General features: G+C 35.6%; 1 protein-coding gene across 2 annotated transcripts in view; it reads right to left on the reverse strand.

Annotated features, from left to right (window-relative positions):
• Window positions 1-18,301, reverse strand: part of cep126 (centrosomal protein 126) — a 106,363-nt gene that overhangs the window by 54,403 nt on the left and 33,659 nt on the right. For both annotated transcript variants that reach the window (XM_039744340.1, XM_039744339.1), the window contains exon 5: window positions 17,786-17,978. In XM_039744340.1, the coding sequence (XP_039600274.1) occupies window positions 17,786-17,978 (193 nt within the window). The remainder of the gene's footprint in view (window positions 1-17,785; window positions 17,979-18,301) is intronic.

Below are 18,301 nucleotides of genomic sequence, written 5' to 3' on the forward strand. Positions count from 1 at the left end.
CAGAGAAAAAAAAGGCACACAGTGAGGAAAAAAGCAACTTCAATCTCGAAATTTCCACTTTAATCACGTAGTTTATTTTGTCATTAAAGTAGAACATCATAAACGTCATCTTAAAATCATTTAATTAACCAGTTTCTCAAATCACATCGTAATTAAAGTAGCACGTTAAATGCTTTGTTTTGTATGTGATCTTCTATGTGCTCTATGTGTGTGTATCACTACTTGCTTCTTAAACCAGCTCTCTTCCTCCGACTGTACACAGAATCCATTACATTCGTTATATTACAGCTCTCTGAATAACTAAAATACTGAGATGTATACGTGATATAATTTTCATGATGATAGGAGTTAAAGCACGTTATCAAACATGGGTTTCACGGCGCAGTGATTGTCCACGACCTTCGATGAAATTATTTATTGCAGCAGTACTCAGGGAGGGCTCTAGGCTTGTGGTGGCCCTGGGCAGAGAAAGAATCGGTGGCTTCTTCGCCCGCCCATGTCAATATGGTATCTTATGCACGGCGGATGGCCATGTCCATTGCAGACACTGCATAGCTGCCTCGTGCTCATGACACAAGCGTTTAACTTTTGTCGAAATTTGCTGCTGCATTTTTAGCTGTGTCGTTATTTTCTCTTTCTGTTTTATATTCAATATATATTGGTGGCGCCCTGCAGTTCTTGCTTTTCTTTCTCCAAGTAACCGATTGCCACACAATCAGCTCTGTAATAGATGTTAAGCCATCTGTAAGCTTAGAGCGCGGATTCTTCAAAAAGCTTAAGGAACATTGAAATATCTTTGTATTCTATCCTTCATGCCAGTCCCAGTGAAGAATATAGATTATTTAAATGAGGTTAAAGTTTTACCTGTATAATATAATAAACATATTTTGCTGCATTTCATCTTAAAAATGATATCGTCATCATATGTAAATACGCGCTTTATAAAGTGGCTCAGATTGTGTAATATTATAACTGTAGTGCAAGTTTACAGTGGGGTGATTGTACTAATAAGTACAAACAGTTCTACAAGGTGCAATTGATTGAATGCATTTAAAGTTCTTGGGATGAAACTGTTTCTGAACCGCGAGGTCTGTACAGGAAAGGCTTTGAAACGTTTTGCCGTGGCTGAGGTAGTGTGTGCCTGATGCTGTATACCGATAATTCTCTTTCCGATCAGTTGCTGCTGTGATTCACACTCAGATACAGTGATATAAATACTCTGAGTGCTGAATTGAGAGTAATATGGAAAAAGATGGTCCACTGTGGCAACTCCTAACGGGAGCAGCTGAAAGAAGAAGAAGGTGCAGTGAGAGTAACAACGCTAAAGCAGTTATGGTATTTGGAATACTATGGCTACTCCCTGGACCATTATATTGTTACAAGTTAATTACAATCAGATGCATTACACTAATAAACATAATGCGGTTAATTTCAGTGTATTTATAAAGCCGCGTCAGGAAAATAAGGAGTAACCACACAGGAACAGTAGCACTGCTTTGACGCTGGGTGCCATCAGTCTGCAAAACCGAGCGGAGAACATACGACAAGGTATGAGGTACTGTGGAAAAGTGCATGGCTTTACGCCAAGTGTAGGTTTTATACATCGCGATTTGAACGTGGAAAAGTTCTTACGCAACATTTCTGTGTGTGCGCACCGTTTATACATGAGGCCCCAGGTCATCAGCAATGGAGAAATCAAGAATTGCATTAATTATTTAAAAAACCTCAGGAATGAGAATCTTATGTTTTAGACAATAATTGCCAATGCTCTGAAAATGTAGAGCTTTCTTAGAGTTTTTGATGTTCCAGAAAGGAAACCAGTTGCTACTAGCAGGCTGCTGAACTAAGAACAAGGGAATCCATCAATCAGAAATTACATGATAATTTTAACACTCCGTGTTGGAAAATGACTGACTGACTAAGCAGATGCAGGCTAGAATGACATGTATTAGACACTGACTTTAGAAAGAGATAAAAGAGGAAATGGTCAATCATTATATGAGAAAGAGAGATCTTAGAAAAAAAAGGCCACAAGATTTTTCTTCCTAAGCCTCAAACAGTAAACAAAGATTCTGACACCTTAAATAAGATGGGGCAAATTACTATTGAGTCAGAGTAAAAGAAGCACTGAATACACGAGGGGCTGTGTTTTACTGTGCTAGGGGAGAGTTTCAAGCGCCATGAAAAACTGGCATGCTCACCCTTCACCAGGGGTCTTGGGTGGTAGATGTCTTAAACCCTGAAACTCAAAGTTGCCTTATACTTCCAGAAACTACAAAGAATACATTTAACATCCAAGCCCTGGATGACAATGGTACTGTGGAACCTTGGGTTGCTAATACCATCTAATCACTTGTCCTTCAAAATGTAAAATAAAAAAATCACACTATTGACAGGAGTATAATAATATTATTTTTTTATTGATCATCTCACGGCCCCACAGCAAATATCTACTAGGTTAGTTAACTAAAAAATAATTTATTACTACCGATGAAATCTGACTAAGAGTGATGTTAGTGTTTACTCACCTGAAATGACAGACTAATAGAATTCTGGAAAAGAAAGTGAATTACTAAAATATGTAAATATAAATACTGTTAATGTTATTCCTGGTGCATATGTGGTTTAGTATTCAGAATTAACATCTTATTTTTCCTGATTGATTTTTGGAGCACTATTATGTAAAGTAAGAGTATACACATAATCGGGGCCAGAAAAGAAAGTATTGAAGGAGTATATTAAGGAAGTATAATAAGGAAAATAAAGCTATCAAATATAGCATATTCACTCTTAGAGAATTTAGAACTGATTTCTCTCTTTGTGGAGAAAAAAGATTGTTTTCTTCATTCATGCAAGAGTGCACAGTATTAAATTAAATAACTGTAAAGAATAATTACCTTCCCCAATTAATTTAATCTATTTTAAAAATTATTTTCAAATTAATCATTGACTTATATTTGTAAAACTTGATATCATCCTCTTTAATAAAACCCCTGTGTGTGTCCAAGTGTCCGTGTGTGTGTGTCTTCTGGTGAAGTGCGCATGTGCGGGCCGCGCAGCGCATTGCACCGTGCCCCGCCCATGTGCATGGCTCCGTGGATGCACACACACTGGAAGCTGGGCACAGAGTGAATGGCCTAGCCGTTGACGCGCAAGATAAGCAAATAAAGCGCACACACTGGAAACTGGGCACACAGTGAATGGCCTTGCCACAACCGCGCATGATAAGAAATAAAGGACACCATTGCTGGGGAGAGTGCTGATTGGGTAGCCGCGGCCACGCATATAAAATCCGTTGCTGGGGAGAGACGCCACACATACAATAATCAGCTGCACGCCAGCACAGATTAAAATACTTGCAGGGGAACTAAACAGTACTTGCTGGGGAGACGCAACAGGCACGATTATCAGCTACACAACACAAATTACACCAGTTGCTGGGGACACACTGCTGATTGCCCACTGTTGTGACAGAAAATTAAAATCGTATTACGGACATCAAAGCCAGTATTACTGTCAGAGAAAATTGCAGGAATTTTACGGAAATACAAACCAGTATTACTGCGAGAGAAAATTAATAACACACAATACAGTGATGCATATTACAGCCACGTACAAGCCAGTATTACTGTAAGAGAAAATATCACGGACGTATCTACTAATAACATGCCACCCAAAAAAAAAGGACACGTCAAGTAGGACAAAAGACACAGACAATCAAATCCTATATAAGCAACATCTTCTGCAAGAACGGTCAGTTCAACAAGTAAACATCAACAAAAGAAAGGCTGAAAGACAAAGAAAAATACAAGCAAATAGATCGATTGAAGAAAAAGAAATTGAGCATCAGAAAAATGCTAAAAGAGAAAGACTCAGAAGAGCAAACCTTAGAAAAAGTTGGCATTTACTTGCCAGAACCAGTATTCAGCCACGATCAGTTATATGTTGCATTATCAAGAGATAGAAGTTTTCCAGATGTTGTTGTCAAGGTTGCAGATGGTCCTGATCAAGGCAAACTTTTGCCAAACTCAGACAGAATAGTTATAAGAAATGTCTATAATGAAATTGTATAGAAAAATTTCATGAGGTAAAAAAATAGAACATTTTACCTAAATATCTTCTTCAGATATTGTGTCTTACAGATTGTTACAAAGTTTTACACTAAGGCAATATTAATTATACTTACTGTATTGTCATATACGTTTCTATTTTATTTTTATTATTATTTTACTTTAGGCTTCTTGCAAAAATATTTTTGACAAAAAAAAATTAAGACAAGGAACAGAATGAGGTCATGGTCCCATGCCATTTAATATAGACTGTTCCTACTAATGTTCATGCACTACTGTTCTAGCGCCCGTTATTGTAACGGGCTTAATGTCTAGTATATTTAATAATTTCATCCATATCAAGAAGTGATGAATGGGAGGTTGTGTTTAGTACATTCTTAAGCCATTAATAATATCTAGACATATCAATTGGGCTCACCAAAACTATAATATTCCAATATTCCAGTCCTTTGTAAATTATACTTTTTAAGATGTTTTGAAAGAGTACTGTTTAATAAAATATTTTATCGACAGTATTCTAATGCATTAACTAGATATTTTATAGGAAAGATTTTTTCCTGATTAAGAAAAAAATGTTCACTACCGTAAATGTAAGAAATGTGGGTTTCATCAGCCTTTTATTTTTGTTTTTAGGGTGCCACATTTCTTGTCAAGACCAAAGCATTAACTTTTAGAAAGTCCAAGAAAATAAAAACTGGACGAACCCAATTCTAACAAGCAAATACAGCATTTTGTTGGCTTAACAAATAATTACAGATGTTTTATAAAGAAGTTTAGAAGAATTTTGAATTTTACTACTACAGTGTCAATCACAAATTTAATCTAGAAAGCACACAAAGAAATTTATCTGGAGAAACAAAGGCCAAGAATCTTTCAATAAAATTAAGATTCTGCTCACCTAAGTGACATTAATATAGTTTTCTCAACATTTTCTACAATTATTTTTATGTGGGGCAGAACCACTTTATGTATCTGGTTGATAAGATGTTATGTTGTTGTTAGACACATGACTTCCATCATATGTAAACTAGGAGATCATTGTGGCCATGTTGTAAAACTATTTCACCTTTGTAGAATTATAAAAAGAATTGTAAAATATTATTAGCAAACGTTTGTTAGGAAAATTATGGTTACAAACGTAGTTTATCTTATAACAATGAATTTAGCAAACTCCCTTTAACATAATGATCATCTGTTGTCTTACTGTGTTTGAACATAGCTATGTCTAACATCCCTCCAGTAACAACATTTTCTGACATTTGATTACCAAAAGTGTATATATATAGGAATCCCAGAGGTTACAAGGACTATGTGTACTTAAGTATATAATAACATAAGAAGTTTGACAAACGAGAGGTGTCCATTCGGTCCATTAAACTTGTTTGGTTAGCTAGTATCTAATCCAAGTAAACTTCAAAAGCTGTCTATGTTTCCACTTCAACTACATGACTTGGTAATGTGTTCCAGATTCCCACAACTCTTTTTCTGAAGACGTGTTTTTCATGGCTTCTATTTTTAATGTACTTCCCCTTAATTTCTATTAGTGTCCTTGACCACATGGTTCACCATTTAATCAAAAGAATTCTACTGGTTTGACTTTATTAATACATTTGGGAATATGAAGACCTTGATAAGGCCTCCACTGCTCCTTAAATGCTTAAAACTGTTATGGGTTGTTGTAAGTCTTATCCTGGGATTTTATTTTGCTTCTTTGTATTTTGTTTTCTGTGTTTTTTCCTTAGATATTCTACTTTGGCTCTAATTTTGTTAACTGTTTTGTTACTAACAGATTTTGGTTTCTTGTGTTATCATAACTCTTTCTCCTGTTAATTGTGTTATTGTTTTTGATTGTAATTGGGTGATGATCTTTGATTAGTTCACTGTAGTACCTGGAGTCTCTGGAGGCTTCCTAGTTAGTCTGTTTGTCTGACAGTGTTCTCTGCCCTCTTTAGTCCTTGTGAATTTAGTGGTCTTTTGTTTTTTTCGCTTTGTAATTCAGTTTAAATTTGGCTTTGCCTTTTTAGATTGTCTTTTTTGAATTTTGGATCTTTGGAATTGTTTATTTAGATTCTCTTTTTCATTTCTGTTCACTTTCTTTTATACTCCATTTTCTTTATTTGTACGAAGTACAGTTGAAAAGGTCTGCTAAAGGTAAGAGAAAGGGAGATTCAGCACAACTTCTGCACAACATCAAACATAGTCTATCCACCTCCAGAGAGAAGACTGCCTCACTTAAAGATTGAAGTCCATTCCCATTACTTCGAGGTGGCCACCTTGAAAACTGTTCTGTCTGACATGCTCTGAAATAGAAGTGGATAGGACAGTCATGAGGAATTAACTGCTGGTGAGCTGAAAGCAAACTTTGCTTGTCTGGGGCAGCACATTTTGGACACACTGGGAAAGAGAAAGAGAAAAAAAGGACTATCAGTATTTGCATACTGCATATGTTGGTATTGAGAGGAGGGTGTACTTATGGATTTGGGTGCAGCAATTTATGTGTGTGTAGTTCAATAAGAGTGATTGTATACAATTGTTTCAGCTTTGCCTGTTTCTCTTTGTCATTTTGTTTATATATTTTTTTTGATTGTATTATTTAATCTATCAAGATCACAGAACGGGGTCCTAGAGTGATTTAGGGTTGATCTACTATCTGGCTCAAAATACACCACCAAAAATGTGGCAACATATAGCGATATTGGAAAGGGCAAAGCGTTACAAGCAAATCAGCAATATCAAGTCTCAAAAAAAAAACCAAAAAACATAATCAACAATAATCCTAAATTTAATGTCTTCTACCAGAAGTAACACATTTAACTTTGATATATAATGAACTTTGAATATTACACATAATTGATTTTTTTGAAATATTACTTAATTTGAATAAATGCAAAGATTTTCTTCTTCTTCTTGCTGTTTTAATTACATCTTTGAAACATGTTATATTTATATTTAATGATATGATATAGATTTAATTATAGAACATTGTACAAACTAGCATTTTGCAAGTAGCTGGATACACAATTAAATATCAGAGCCTATGCATTCTTTCAATCATCTTAACTTAAGACAATAGTTTGGAAACCTGATGTGCAAAAACATTAAGGTCCAGGTGGTTGAACAAAATCTGAAAATACTGACTTCCAAGTTTGGGTATATATATATAGAAAAATGCAGCAACACAGACACTACATCCAAGATTTCTGGAAAAATAAAATGTCTCCATTCTGGGAGGAATGGAGGTAAAGTTGCTGATAATTTAGAATGGCTACACTAGTCTTCCAAGATACAGGTGAAGTGGAAAGCAACATAACTATATGTTTGTCATCACATATGTTAAATATGGCATGTCAGACATGGCATTTAACACTATCCATCCATAAACATCACTACCAGCATAGCATAATATGAAGTTCTTCAAAAATAGTAGAGTGCTTTAAACTAATTTTTTATGCCATTCAGATTTGATTTCTGGATAGCATTTAAAACCCTGTTTTGAATATCATTATTGACTGTAACATATTTGATGAGTTTAAATTACATAGCTTAACATACATGTAACATTCTTTGGTTCACATAGATATAACAGAAAAAAATAATATATTATAGTGGTGAACCATATAAATGATCTCAAAATTATAAATTGACTTAGTACTGCAACTGAAAAAAAATATTCCTAGTGTATGTCTGATGTTTGCCTTCTGGGCTCATCTGAGGTAAGCTCTACCACTCTGGGACATAAGGGGCGCAATCCTTGATGACAATATCTCCCTTTTTACCAACAGTTCTGAGAATCCACCCACAGAGAGAAACTGTCTCAGCTCCCTGAGGTCCCTCTGCTATAAAAATGAGACACTCCCAGCATGGCGCATCTCACTTAGAAGAGAGCAGACTGATGACTGGAGCTCCTATCTGAAATTGACAAATCAGAGAGAAGACTGAAAAAGCCTCTTGTTTAAGTTTTAGTTAACCTGCTTTTTTGTTTTGCTTTATTGGATGCGCCATCGAGCTCCAGTTTCTGTTCAAGGACTTTGTAAACGGGGTGACCAGGTAGGTGCCCCAACAGTAGTATAGTCCCTTAGTCGACACTAGTTATACCAAACAAAGTAGATGTTTAACTCTTAAAATTTGTTTTAATTTAATGGATTTTAAAAAAAAAATCTTAATTTAGGGTGGAATACTGGTTGATTGAACTTGTTCTTGCGTGTTGTCCCCATGATTGTGCAAGTTTTCTCTACATCCTGAGGTTTTCTACCCGTATTCCAAAGATTTGCCTGTTAGGTATATTAATGACTTTAAATTACCTCTGTTTGAGTGAAAGTGAAATTGTTATGAATTGCTGCCCTGTCTTGTGCTGGGCTGTTAGGATATGTTGGGGCCCCTGTGATTCTCAATTTGGCTTTAAGCATGTAAGAATGTTTAATTCATAAAATATAATGACAGACAGCTCACCTAATAATACATCAAAAACATTAATTTGAGCAAATGTTTAATATGCTAAATACCTAATTACTTCAGAAGAGATTTTTATTTGTGCAGAAAATGTTCAATGCAAATGAAAGAAGAACTTATACTTGCAAACTATTATAGGAAAATGCTTGTCCAGAAGAAAGCCTGTTATAAAATGTGGTTTTAAATGTCTCTTGGCTCTCTGATTGTGAAAAAATGCTGATGTTGGGAAAACCAGAATCCAACACTGAGAAAATAATAGTACATGGGTGGGCTCTGAGTGAGTTATTTTATAAATAAATTGTACTAAAGCAAGGTTACAACAAAGTTAATTTTAGAAAAAGGGATACAACAGAATTGATGAGCTGCAGAAGAATTTGGATGGCTTTTGCTAACTGCAGTGTGTGAACTGAAATGTAAAGTGAGTAAAGAAAAAACAGAGATGAAAGAATAGATTAAGGAATTACATGATAAACGAGCTGTTTTGAAAATGATAGTATAAAGGCAAAAAACTGTAAATGTATAAAATAGTCAGCAGTTCCCTTTTGTTAAGCAAAGTATTGATAACAGGAAAACAGCAGTCCATTTCAGTTTCAAAGTAATAATAGAAACCCCCTAGATTTTAAATTAAAATATAGGACCTTGTGTTAGACATCAAATGTGAAATACTGTATATACTCACGTATAAGCTGGATCTTGAAACCCAAAAAATTGATCATAAAATCAGACCCCAACTTATACGCCTGTTCAAAAATGCAACACTTACATTTTTTTACTTCAGTTTCTCAGATGCATCAAATTTTGTTGCAGCAGTGCAGTTACCAGTTTCTTTCACTATTTCAACAATGTTTAATTTAAAACCAGCTTCATATTTTCTTCTGATCGAACGCTCCATCGTACCTAAGGGATGCTCTTACAATAAAGGTGTATGAGGATGTGAGATACAAAAAACACAAATCAGTGCAAATGTTGCTTCGGAATAGTTTGGGTATTACCCTGTGGTCACGTAGACACAATAAAGAGACAGAGAGAGGGGGAGAGGTTAGGAGCACACGTTGACACAGCGCATTGCCACTCCCACATAAAAGAAAAAGACAGTGTGCTCTGTGGTTACTTTCTCAGGTGGGCGATAGCATATAATAATCTCTTGGAACAATAGTGTGAGTTGTCCGCATTCGACTTACACGACCGACATTATAAAAATACCAGAAATTATACAATAAAATCAAGTCCCGACTTATCTGCGGGAGAACTTATCCCCGAGTATATACGGCAACTAGCTGACCAAAAATTAAATCTATGAATGTATGAAGTACTGAAGACATTTTACTGTGGTGAAAGGCATACTGATTTCTTCAGTTTCATCATGGGCTTCTTTCAGCTGTGCTTATTGATCATCAGCACATAAATATGCTCAGTAATATGTTCACTGTGTTTTGTTTTCTTTTACCGACCAGGGTTAGCAGTGAGTGAGCGCTCAAAAAATGGATTTTATCTCAACTGCTGTTTAATTTTTCAGGTAATGAACACTTCTTCATGGATAAAAACAGCTTATTGTAGTGAGACTCTTGTCTGCGAGGATTATTGTGAGAAGTGATCGACTAGGAGATGTTAAACAAGTAACTGGCCAGGTGCTTGGAACAAAATAAATAATCACATACAATCAAAACCAAAGAACAAAATGAGAATCTAAGTCAGGAGCAGTAAGGAGATTCAAAACCAAAATGATACATAACACTTGGCCTACTTGAACTGGGAAAGTAGCTACTGATAAAGTTTTTGCTTTCTATTTATCCAATAAAGGAGATAATGTCTCTTGAAAAACAATGCAATATTCATACCGTTAACACCAGTGATGTCACAAAAGCAATGGCCGTAATCGTGTGACATATATCCTGTGGTACAAACTGAAAATGAACTTTGTCAAAATGGTAATGGTAATGTCAATTTGATACTGTGATAAGGGCTGGCTTAAACCAAAAACACCAGGATGGATGACTTTGTCTTTTGTGTATTGGATAACAAATTATTATTAAGTATTTTGCAGGAACAAAAATATTATATCGGATTATAAAATTTAGATTTTTTTAAAATAGTACATTCTAATTAAAGTTAATTGTGATATACCCAATTCTCTGCAAACATGAAGAAAGTTATTATTTGGACCATACAGCATATTGGGTTGTTTCACCAGTTGCATATCAGGTAGATTTTACTTCCTCAGAAATTCTGTAAACAGGAGTGCAGCATTGTCTCAGCTAAGAGAGATTAAGGGATGGAGCATAACCAGCCCAAGTGATAAAGAAGCATCAGATTACATTACTACAGATCTGAGGTCTTCACATGTCAGCTATATGCATTCATAGGCATTAGCTTTTCAAGTGAAAAGATAAACTTACTAAAGCTCTCCATTACCAATGGCGAATGAGAAAAGCTACCTGTGCTGTCTGGCTAGTTCTTCAGCAGGTCCAGGCAGGTAATGCTTTGAGGTAAAATTACAGACTATTTTTTAAATTCTTTCTTAACATGCTTTTAACCTCATAACAAAAGAAAACAGAAAATATAGAATTTGACATCTGCTAGAGTCAGCAGGGTTGAAAATGTTTATGTCATAGTATCTAAGAAAGAAAAAAAAATACTGCTAACATTTCCATGTATTCAATTATTTTTTTTCCATATTTGAACATTTCTAGTTTTTGTCTGATTAATGAGAACCTGTTGTAATCAATTTAATTGCAATATGCCTTACTTTAAAGAACAACACCACTACCTGAATAAAACACTTCCAGGTAAATAAAAAAATCAGTAGCACTGTGTTGGTTTTATACTTTTTAACTTGTGTCAGAACACTTAAAAATAAAGAACATAAGGCAGCCAGCATAGATTGAATGTATTCTTCTAGGCTAGATTATTAATAGACAAAATCCAGTTTTACCAGTAGGAGAAGAATTAAATAAAACTATTGAGAAACATTTCAGTCAAGACAAAGTACTTTGCAACTGCCTACCCACTTTTCATTTCCTTCTTTTTGTTTTGGTAAACTTATATAGGCTTTCTACAATTTTTTTCTTTCTGCCTAGAGATACAAAAATCTTTACCAAAATCTAATTCTGCTTTTTACATGTTATCACTCTCTTTAACATTGGTGTTTTTGGCATGAAATGGGGATTTGTGTGCTCAGACTATAAGAAGATGTGGAGCCATCATAAGAGGCTGGCAATACAATGAGTCATGCAGAGGGTGTGTGTCTTGTTTTTTTTGTGTATGTGTGTTGTGATAGATGGCCAGGGATCTTGCCCCACTGGGAGGCCTGGAGAGCACGGGACCAGGAGAGGGGCAATTCCCACCTTGGGACACAAGGAGGCAGCCCTCTGGGATTGCATGGGAACCACAGAGCTGGGAAGCTCAACCTTGTGGGGACCAGCTGCCACCACCAGGGGGCGCCTGAATGGTTCAGAAGCCATGGTATGCAGCACTTCCGCCACACCAGGAAGTGCTGCTGGACCAGGAAGCAGGTAAACCCAGAGTGCTTCCGGGTGCCCATACAGCACTTCCGTCACACCAGGAAGTGCTGCAGAAAGGTCATCAGGGAGCACCTGGAGCACATCCGTGTGCATTATAAAAGGGGCCACCTCACTCCATTCAGGGAGCCAGAGTTGGGAGGTAGAAGACGCAGCTTGAGAGGAGTGGAGGCGGCAGAAGAAAAGAAGAAGAAACAAAGAAAGTAAAGGAAAGTAAAAGGGCTGAGTTATTGTTGTGACTGTTTTGGGTACTGTGTTGTGTGCAAGAAAGAACTGTAAAATAAATACAGTGTGCACATGAACATTGTGTGTCCTTGGTGTCTGTCTGTAGCCAGGCTTCTTTCACAGTGTGTATGCATTTGTGCATAAAAACGAGAGCATCAGCAAGACAGAGAAAGAGAGACAAAGAGCAGGTGCAAGTGAAAGATATGATCAAGCACTTAAAGAGCAGTACTTGCAACACTTGGGAAATCAGCACCTCTGCATAAATCCATTGGACTGGGTACATGGTCACTGGTGAGTTTCGGGAAATATTCTTGCTTGGCTCAACTCACAGAGTTGGACAAAAGATGGTGTTGCCTCTGACCCCAAATAAGCTGCGTGAATGAGCTGGCAGCAGACACGGTGGAGAAAAGATCATTGCTGATGCATTGAAGGAGCCATGGAAGACTTAAGTGGCCACAAGCAACAGTGATGATAAAATGTCAGCCGACTAAATCACAGAAAATTAAGATATAAGAAAATATGACTATCATACAGTACAGCCATCAAAGTACAGTAATAAAATATATTTTAACATATATCAAATACTAAACACTGAAAGCAGAAATGTAATTAAATATTCATTCAGTAAACTGCACAGCTAATACGTAACAGTCAACACCCAGCACATTCAAAAGTTCAAATCCAAGAACACAGAAGATTCATTCTTCAGGCCAATGTGATCCCAAACATTTAATTTCTTTCCAGTTTTTGTTCAATAGACTAAATACTAAATCACACCATAATTAAATAATCAAAATGGCTCATTATAATTTTGATGATAAATATTCCATTGCAGCAAGAAGTAAAAGTTCATGCAGCCTTTAAATTGCATCGTAGAATTTCAAACAATGGTAGTTTGAAAGGGCTCTCGTATTCAAGCTCCAAGGCAGAACAAAAATGTTCAGGCTGCAGCAGAGGCACACATGTCTGACTAATCAGCCTGGAAATAGTATAGCAGTGCCAAGCACAAAGACAATTTCTCATACTCTAAAACTAAATACTTTCAAGAAAATAAATTGCATGGAGGATATCACAGAAACAGTGAAAAGTATGATAACTAAGATGAGTTTCTTAATAAACATTTTAACAAAACTTTAAATTATTCAGAAAAAAATCATACTTATTATTAAGACAAATTCAATATTTGTTTATTTTTTCCAGAACAGCACCAGCTTCTGGGAATGGGGGGGCAGCGACCCACTCGCCTCTAATGCAGAAATACTTCACAATGTGTCTTCAGCCTGGATTGTTAACATCATATATGTATGATAAGTTCTTAATTCTGTTTTCATTGCAGGATTTGTGTGTTCAGGCAGAACTATTAATTTAGAACAATGTATGACATTGTTCGCCGACATCCTTGCCTTTCACTACCCTTTCACCCCTCCATTTATTTCATGAAGATGAGTTGTCATTTTGACATACATTTCTGAAGCCAGCTCATTCTGTGGCATTCCCTTATGATGTTTACAGGCATTTAGCTTGTTTTCTTCACCTTCATTTGAACAGCTGCCTAAACTGGTAACTAGTTCTGAAATGTTCACAAGACGTATAATTGTACTGAGAGTCGTTCCACTAAAAAATAAATGAATACACAGCCTTCATAACCTTACATAGCCTGAGCCTTAATAGCTGACAAAGCCAATTTATAAGAGGTGTGCAAATCACTTAAAGGAAATTATTTGCTTTCCAGCTTGCCAGATGATGTTTATTTACAGCATTAGATTCTATAAAATCACATATTTCAATTAGTTTGTTCTTAAACTACTTGTATACATTTCAAGCAATTAATCATTTATCATAAAAAATAGGGACTTCATTTTTCTTTCACAGTCAAAAGCCAGTCGGTTTCACTTATGGCTGTAAACTGTACCGATAAGCAAGTGTAGAAGTTTACATAAATGTGTCCTGAAATGGAAGGTGCTAGTTTGTGGGCAGGTTTCTGGCTTACACCCAGTGCTTCCAAGATGCTCTCCAGCTTCTTGTAACCCTATCCAGGAAAAAGCAGATTCAGTAAAAGGATTCATTGATGAGTGATGGTGAGGCATGCTGAACCAATGACTTGCAAGATAGTCTCGAATGTGGGATGCTGCCATGATATAATCAGCGATTTAGTGAAATTTTTGTAAAATTTATCATTTTAAAATGTGACAAAATGTGTTAGATACCTACTGTTGAATTCAGATCAGCAGCAGATAAATATGTCTTACGGCTATTTAAATCGCTGTAACATTCCGCAAATGTAACCTTGTTACATTAATGTAGAAAACATCCCTACACAAACTTTTTGAGAGCTTTTTGTGCTTTTGTTTGTGCTATAACATTTGTGCATTTTGCTTTAACTGTTGATGGATGGATAGTATTGCTAATTCATAGATCCCGTATTTTGGATTTGAATCCCAAACAGGATCTTTGTCAATGTGGAGTCTGCACATTCTTCCTGTGTTCCAGGGAGTTTTACTCCTTATGCTTACATTTTTTCCCCCACACCCCAAAGACTTGCTGGTTTGGATAGTTTATGCCTGGTTTTCAGTTTGAGTGGGCCTTTCAGTAGACTGATGCCCCAATGGTTTCTGCCTTTTGCCCAGTGCAGCCAGAATAGGCTTAAGCCTCCCATAACCATGAACTGGACAAAGAGGGTTTGACAATGACATACTATATTACGTTATGTTTGCTAATGGGTGCCTTTGTTGCTGAGTTCAAGTTAATACTGTGCTGTTTATTTTTTGGTTGTGTAACCTGCCATAAAATCCACAGACTGCTAAGCACATGTTGGGAGGGTAGATGTTGAAGTCGCCTTGCTGTCTGTGCACAAGAAGTGATAAAATTTCCTCTGTCCAGCAAATTGTAGAACCACATCTGTGGATTACAGTTTGTGCTGGAACACCCGGCTCATAAAGTTAATAAAGTCAACTAACTCTTTATGAAGATGGTGTGGTTTACTATTCAAGTTTCTTTTTTGGCTCAATGTATCCTACACTTTTGGGATTGAAACTGATGATTAAGAATCATCACCATCCCATCATAACCATATTTTGTCAATCTGGCCTAAAAAATTCTGTAAAAAGCCAAATATTCTCCTGAGGATAAATAAAGTTCTATCTATCTATCTATCTATCTATCTATCTATCTATCTATCTATCTATCTATCTATCTATCTATCTATCTATCTATCTATCTATCTATCTATCTATCAGCATCTATTTCTGGCATATACTTTTAGAAATGAAATATTTATTAGTCAGTTCACAGGTCACACACACTGAGTTGTAATTAGTGCAAATCAAATGCATAATTTAGCAGTGTTTCTTTTTTACAATAACAAAGAGTGAAAAATAAAACTATTCAACATTCTAATGTTTCAGGATGTTTGGAAGATACAATAATGTTTTTATATATCAGCTTTGTTGCTTTGACTTAACAATCTAAGTTAACTTTGTACATACTGCATACTTTTACAAAAGTGAAAGTAAACATTTTAATGCACTCAATTTATGTTTCCTACCATAACATTAAAAATGTATCTTTATAAAAAAAACCCCAACATAACAGGTAGCAACATAAATATATAAAATATAAGCTATATTTTCAATTTAACAAGAAATGTATAATATCTTTTTTATATACTGTACAGTTAAAGCAACATAACATCATGGAAATTAAACTGTGAAGCCAGAACTGTGTCTAGACTGTACAGTGTATTTGTTACGCAACTAATTCAGAGCATTTCTTTTTGACCTACTATGCTGCCCTCTAGTGTATTTATTGAGAATTACACTATTACATTTGAAGTAAAATCTACATTTTTTTTTTAATATACTGTACATGCTTTCTTTCAGATTACATGATAGGTTACTTAATGACACCATTCACTTCTGGATATTCATTGGCAATAATGTATACATATAATATAATATCATTTATCTATGTATCTATCAATTAATATGCTAAACCCCATCAGTTTGGGGTTAAGGTAGGCCAAAGTCTACCCCAGCAGTATCACACACAGCAGGATTCCAGTTCTTCCCAGAGCACATTTACATACACGCCCACATGGGTGGAATTTATCATCATCTATTCATCTGAAACCCACATCTTTTAGAATAAAGTCTGAGTAGATGGATTAAAACAGAAGAACAATATTCAAATATCAAACAAAATGTGCCTTGTCTTGTATTTGACTCCCATCTTTGGGATCAGTTAAGTAGCAGCATTAAATATTGTGACATCATGCTTCCAACACAGTTTAAAAACATGCAGGTATTTTTGTAAATCATATCATTGTATAAAGGTAAGCATTTTAGAAAACCACTACAAAATGTATCTATGCGGGAATAACTCACCAAGGACTGAAATTATTAAGTCTTCAAGTTATATTTCACCTTTTCCCATGATTGTATCCATATGTTTATTATACTGTCTCTTTCTTCATCTGTTACATTTGACCCTTTTTTCACAGTATGTATGAAATTTTGTTTGCATAAAATATTCTTTGGCTGGACTATTGATGATTCTATTGATCTCATACTTTACAAATATCTGCAGTTCAAAAGAATCAATCTTCATTCACTCTGGCTTCTTTTTGATCTTCATTTCACAGCTTAGTACGGGCAAGAATAGGGAAATTGATGAAAACATGGCCCATAGTATGGTCACAATTCATTCTGCTTCCTCATTTGAAAAAACTGCGAGCTTAGGAAAGATCACTTGAAAGGGAGTGCAGAACTTTAGATATCTCTGTTCTGCATCTTTTTTAGGAGGGAACACCAATTTGAAAGGACAGAACAAGCTCCCTGAATGACCACTTAATGCTCCAGGGAAGGTCAGGAAGCAGGAAAGTGAACTGCCTCTTTGGGTCACATGATTTCAAAAGGGTATCAAAAAAAGGACATAATAGAGACAGAGGCTAGAAACCCGTTGAGTGTCTAATGGTATACCTTTGAATGAAATAGGAGCCTGAACAGATATTTATTTTACTTTGCAACTTTTATTTTTCCAAATAAGATTACCACTTCTGTTAACTGGAAACAAAGACTGTTCTAAACAGAGGATTATTGCACATTACAAATATTCTGCATATTTGTAATTAATACACCTTGACTAGTCTGGCTTCTCTGCCTGAATTATGCCCCCAAAGGTTACACTACTTGAACCTTTTGTTGCCAATGTGACATCTATAGATTGCTGTACCCTATGCAGATGTGTTGTGAGATTTTTGTTCCTCTTATCCCATGAATATAATATCTTCACTGATCTGGATCTATATTTGGTACCTGGCTAGTATGAATATTCTGTCTTCATCTTAAATCTGGCTCTTTTCTCATCTCCTGTACTTCCCTCATTAAAAACTAAAATCTAAAATGAATTTAAAACTTATTAAATTAAGCAACATTTATTTATAACATCTAGCAAAGCACATTCAGATTTAGCTTATCTGAAAGAACACATTATATTGTAAGTTGTGATAATACTGGGACAGCTTACCTGAAGGCTGCTCATTTTTTGTTCCTCTAGGAGACGCTGTGCTTCTTCTAATTCTTGTTGAAATAGCAGCTGACTGTTCCTGAGATTAATGCCGCTCTTCTCCTGCATCAACTTGGCATATGTTACGGATGCAGGAAGATGCTTCTGGTATCCAGAGACATTTGAAATGGATGAAAAAGATGGAGATGGGCTCCTGGGAAAAAAAAAGAACTCATGACTTGATATTTTCATTTCAAAGAAAGAATGTCTCAAAATATAAAGTATACTCAAATGCAGTAATTTCTGCCATATATCACATCAACTATAGCTGTCCCATTTAAAGAAATTTCCAGACTTCACAAAAATGAAATTTAAAAAACTTTGGCAAATTCCAGTTCAAGACACTAAAACTTTATGAGATTGCCCTATTGCTCTTAAGCAAACCCAAGCTCAACAACTATTGTTACATACTGTATTTAAAATTTATACTACACAAAATGTAAAATCACGTTAAAACAATAGTTTATTTTGATAGGA

Source organism: Polypterus senegalus, chromosome 2 (assembly GCF_016835505.1).
Source record: "Polypterus senegalus isolate Bchr_013 chromosome 2, ASM1683550v1, whole genome shotgun sequence".
NCBI classification, from domain to species: Eukaryota; Metazoa; Chordata; class Cladistia; order Polypteriformes; family Polypteridae; genus Polypterus; species Polypterus senegalus.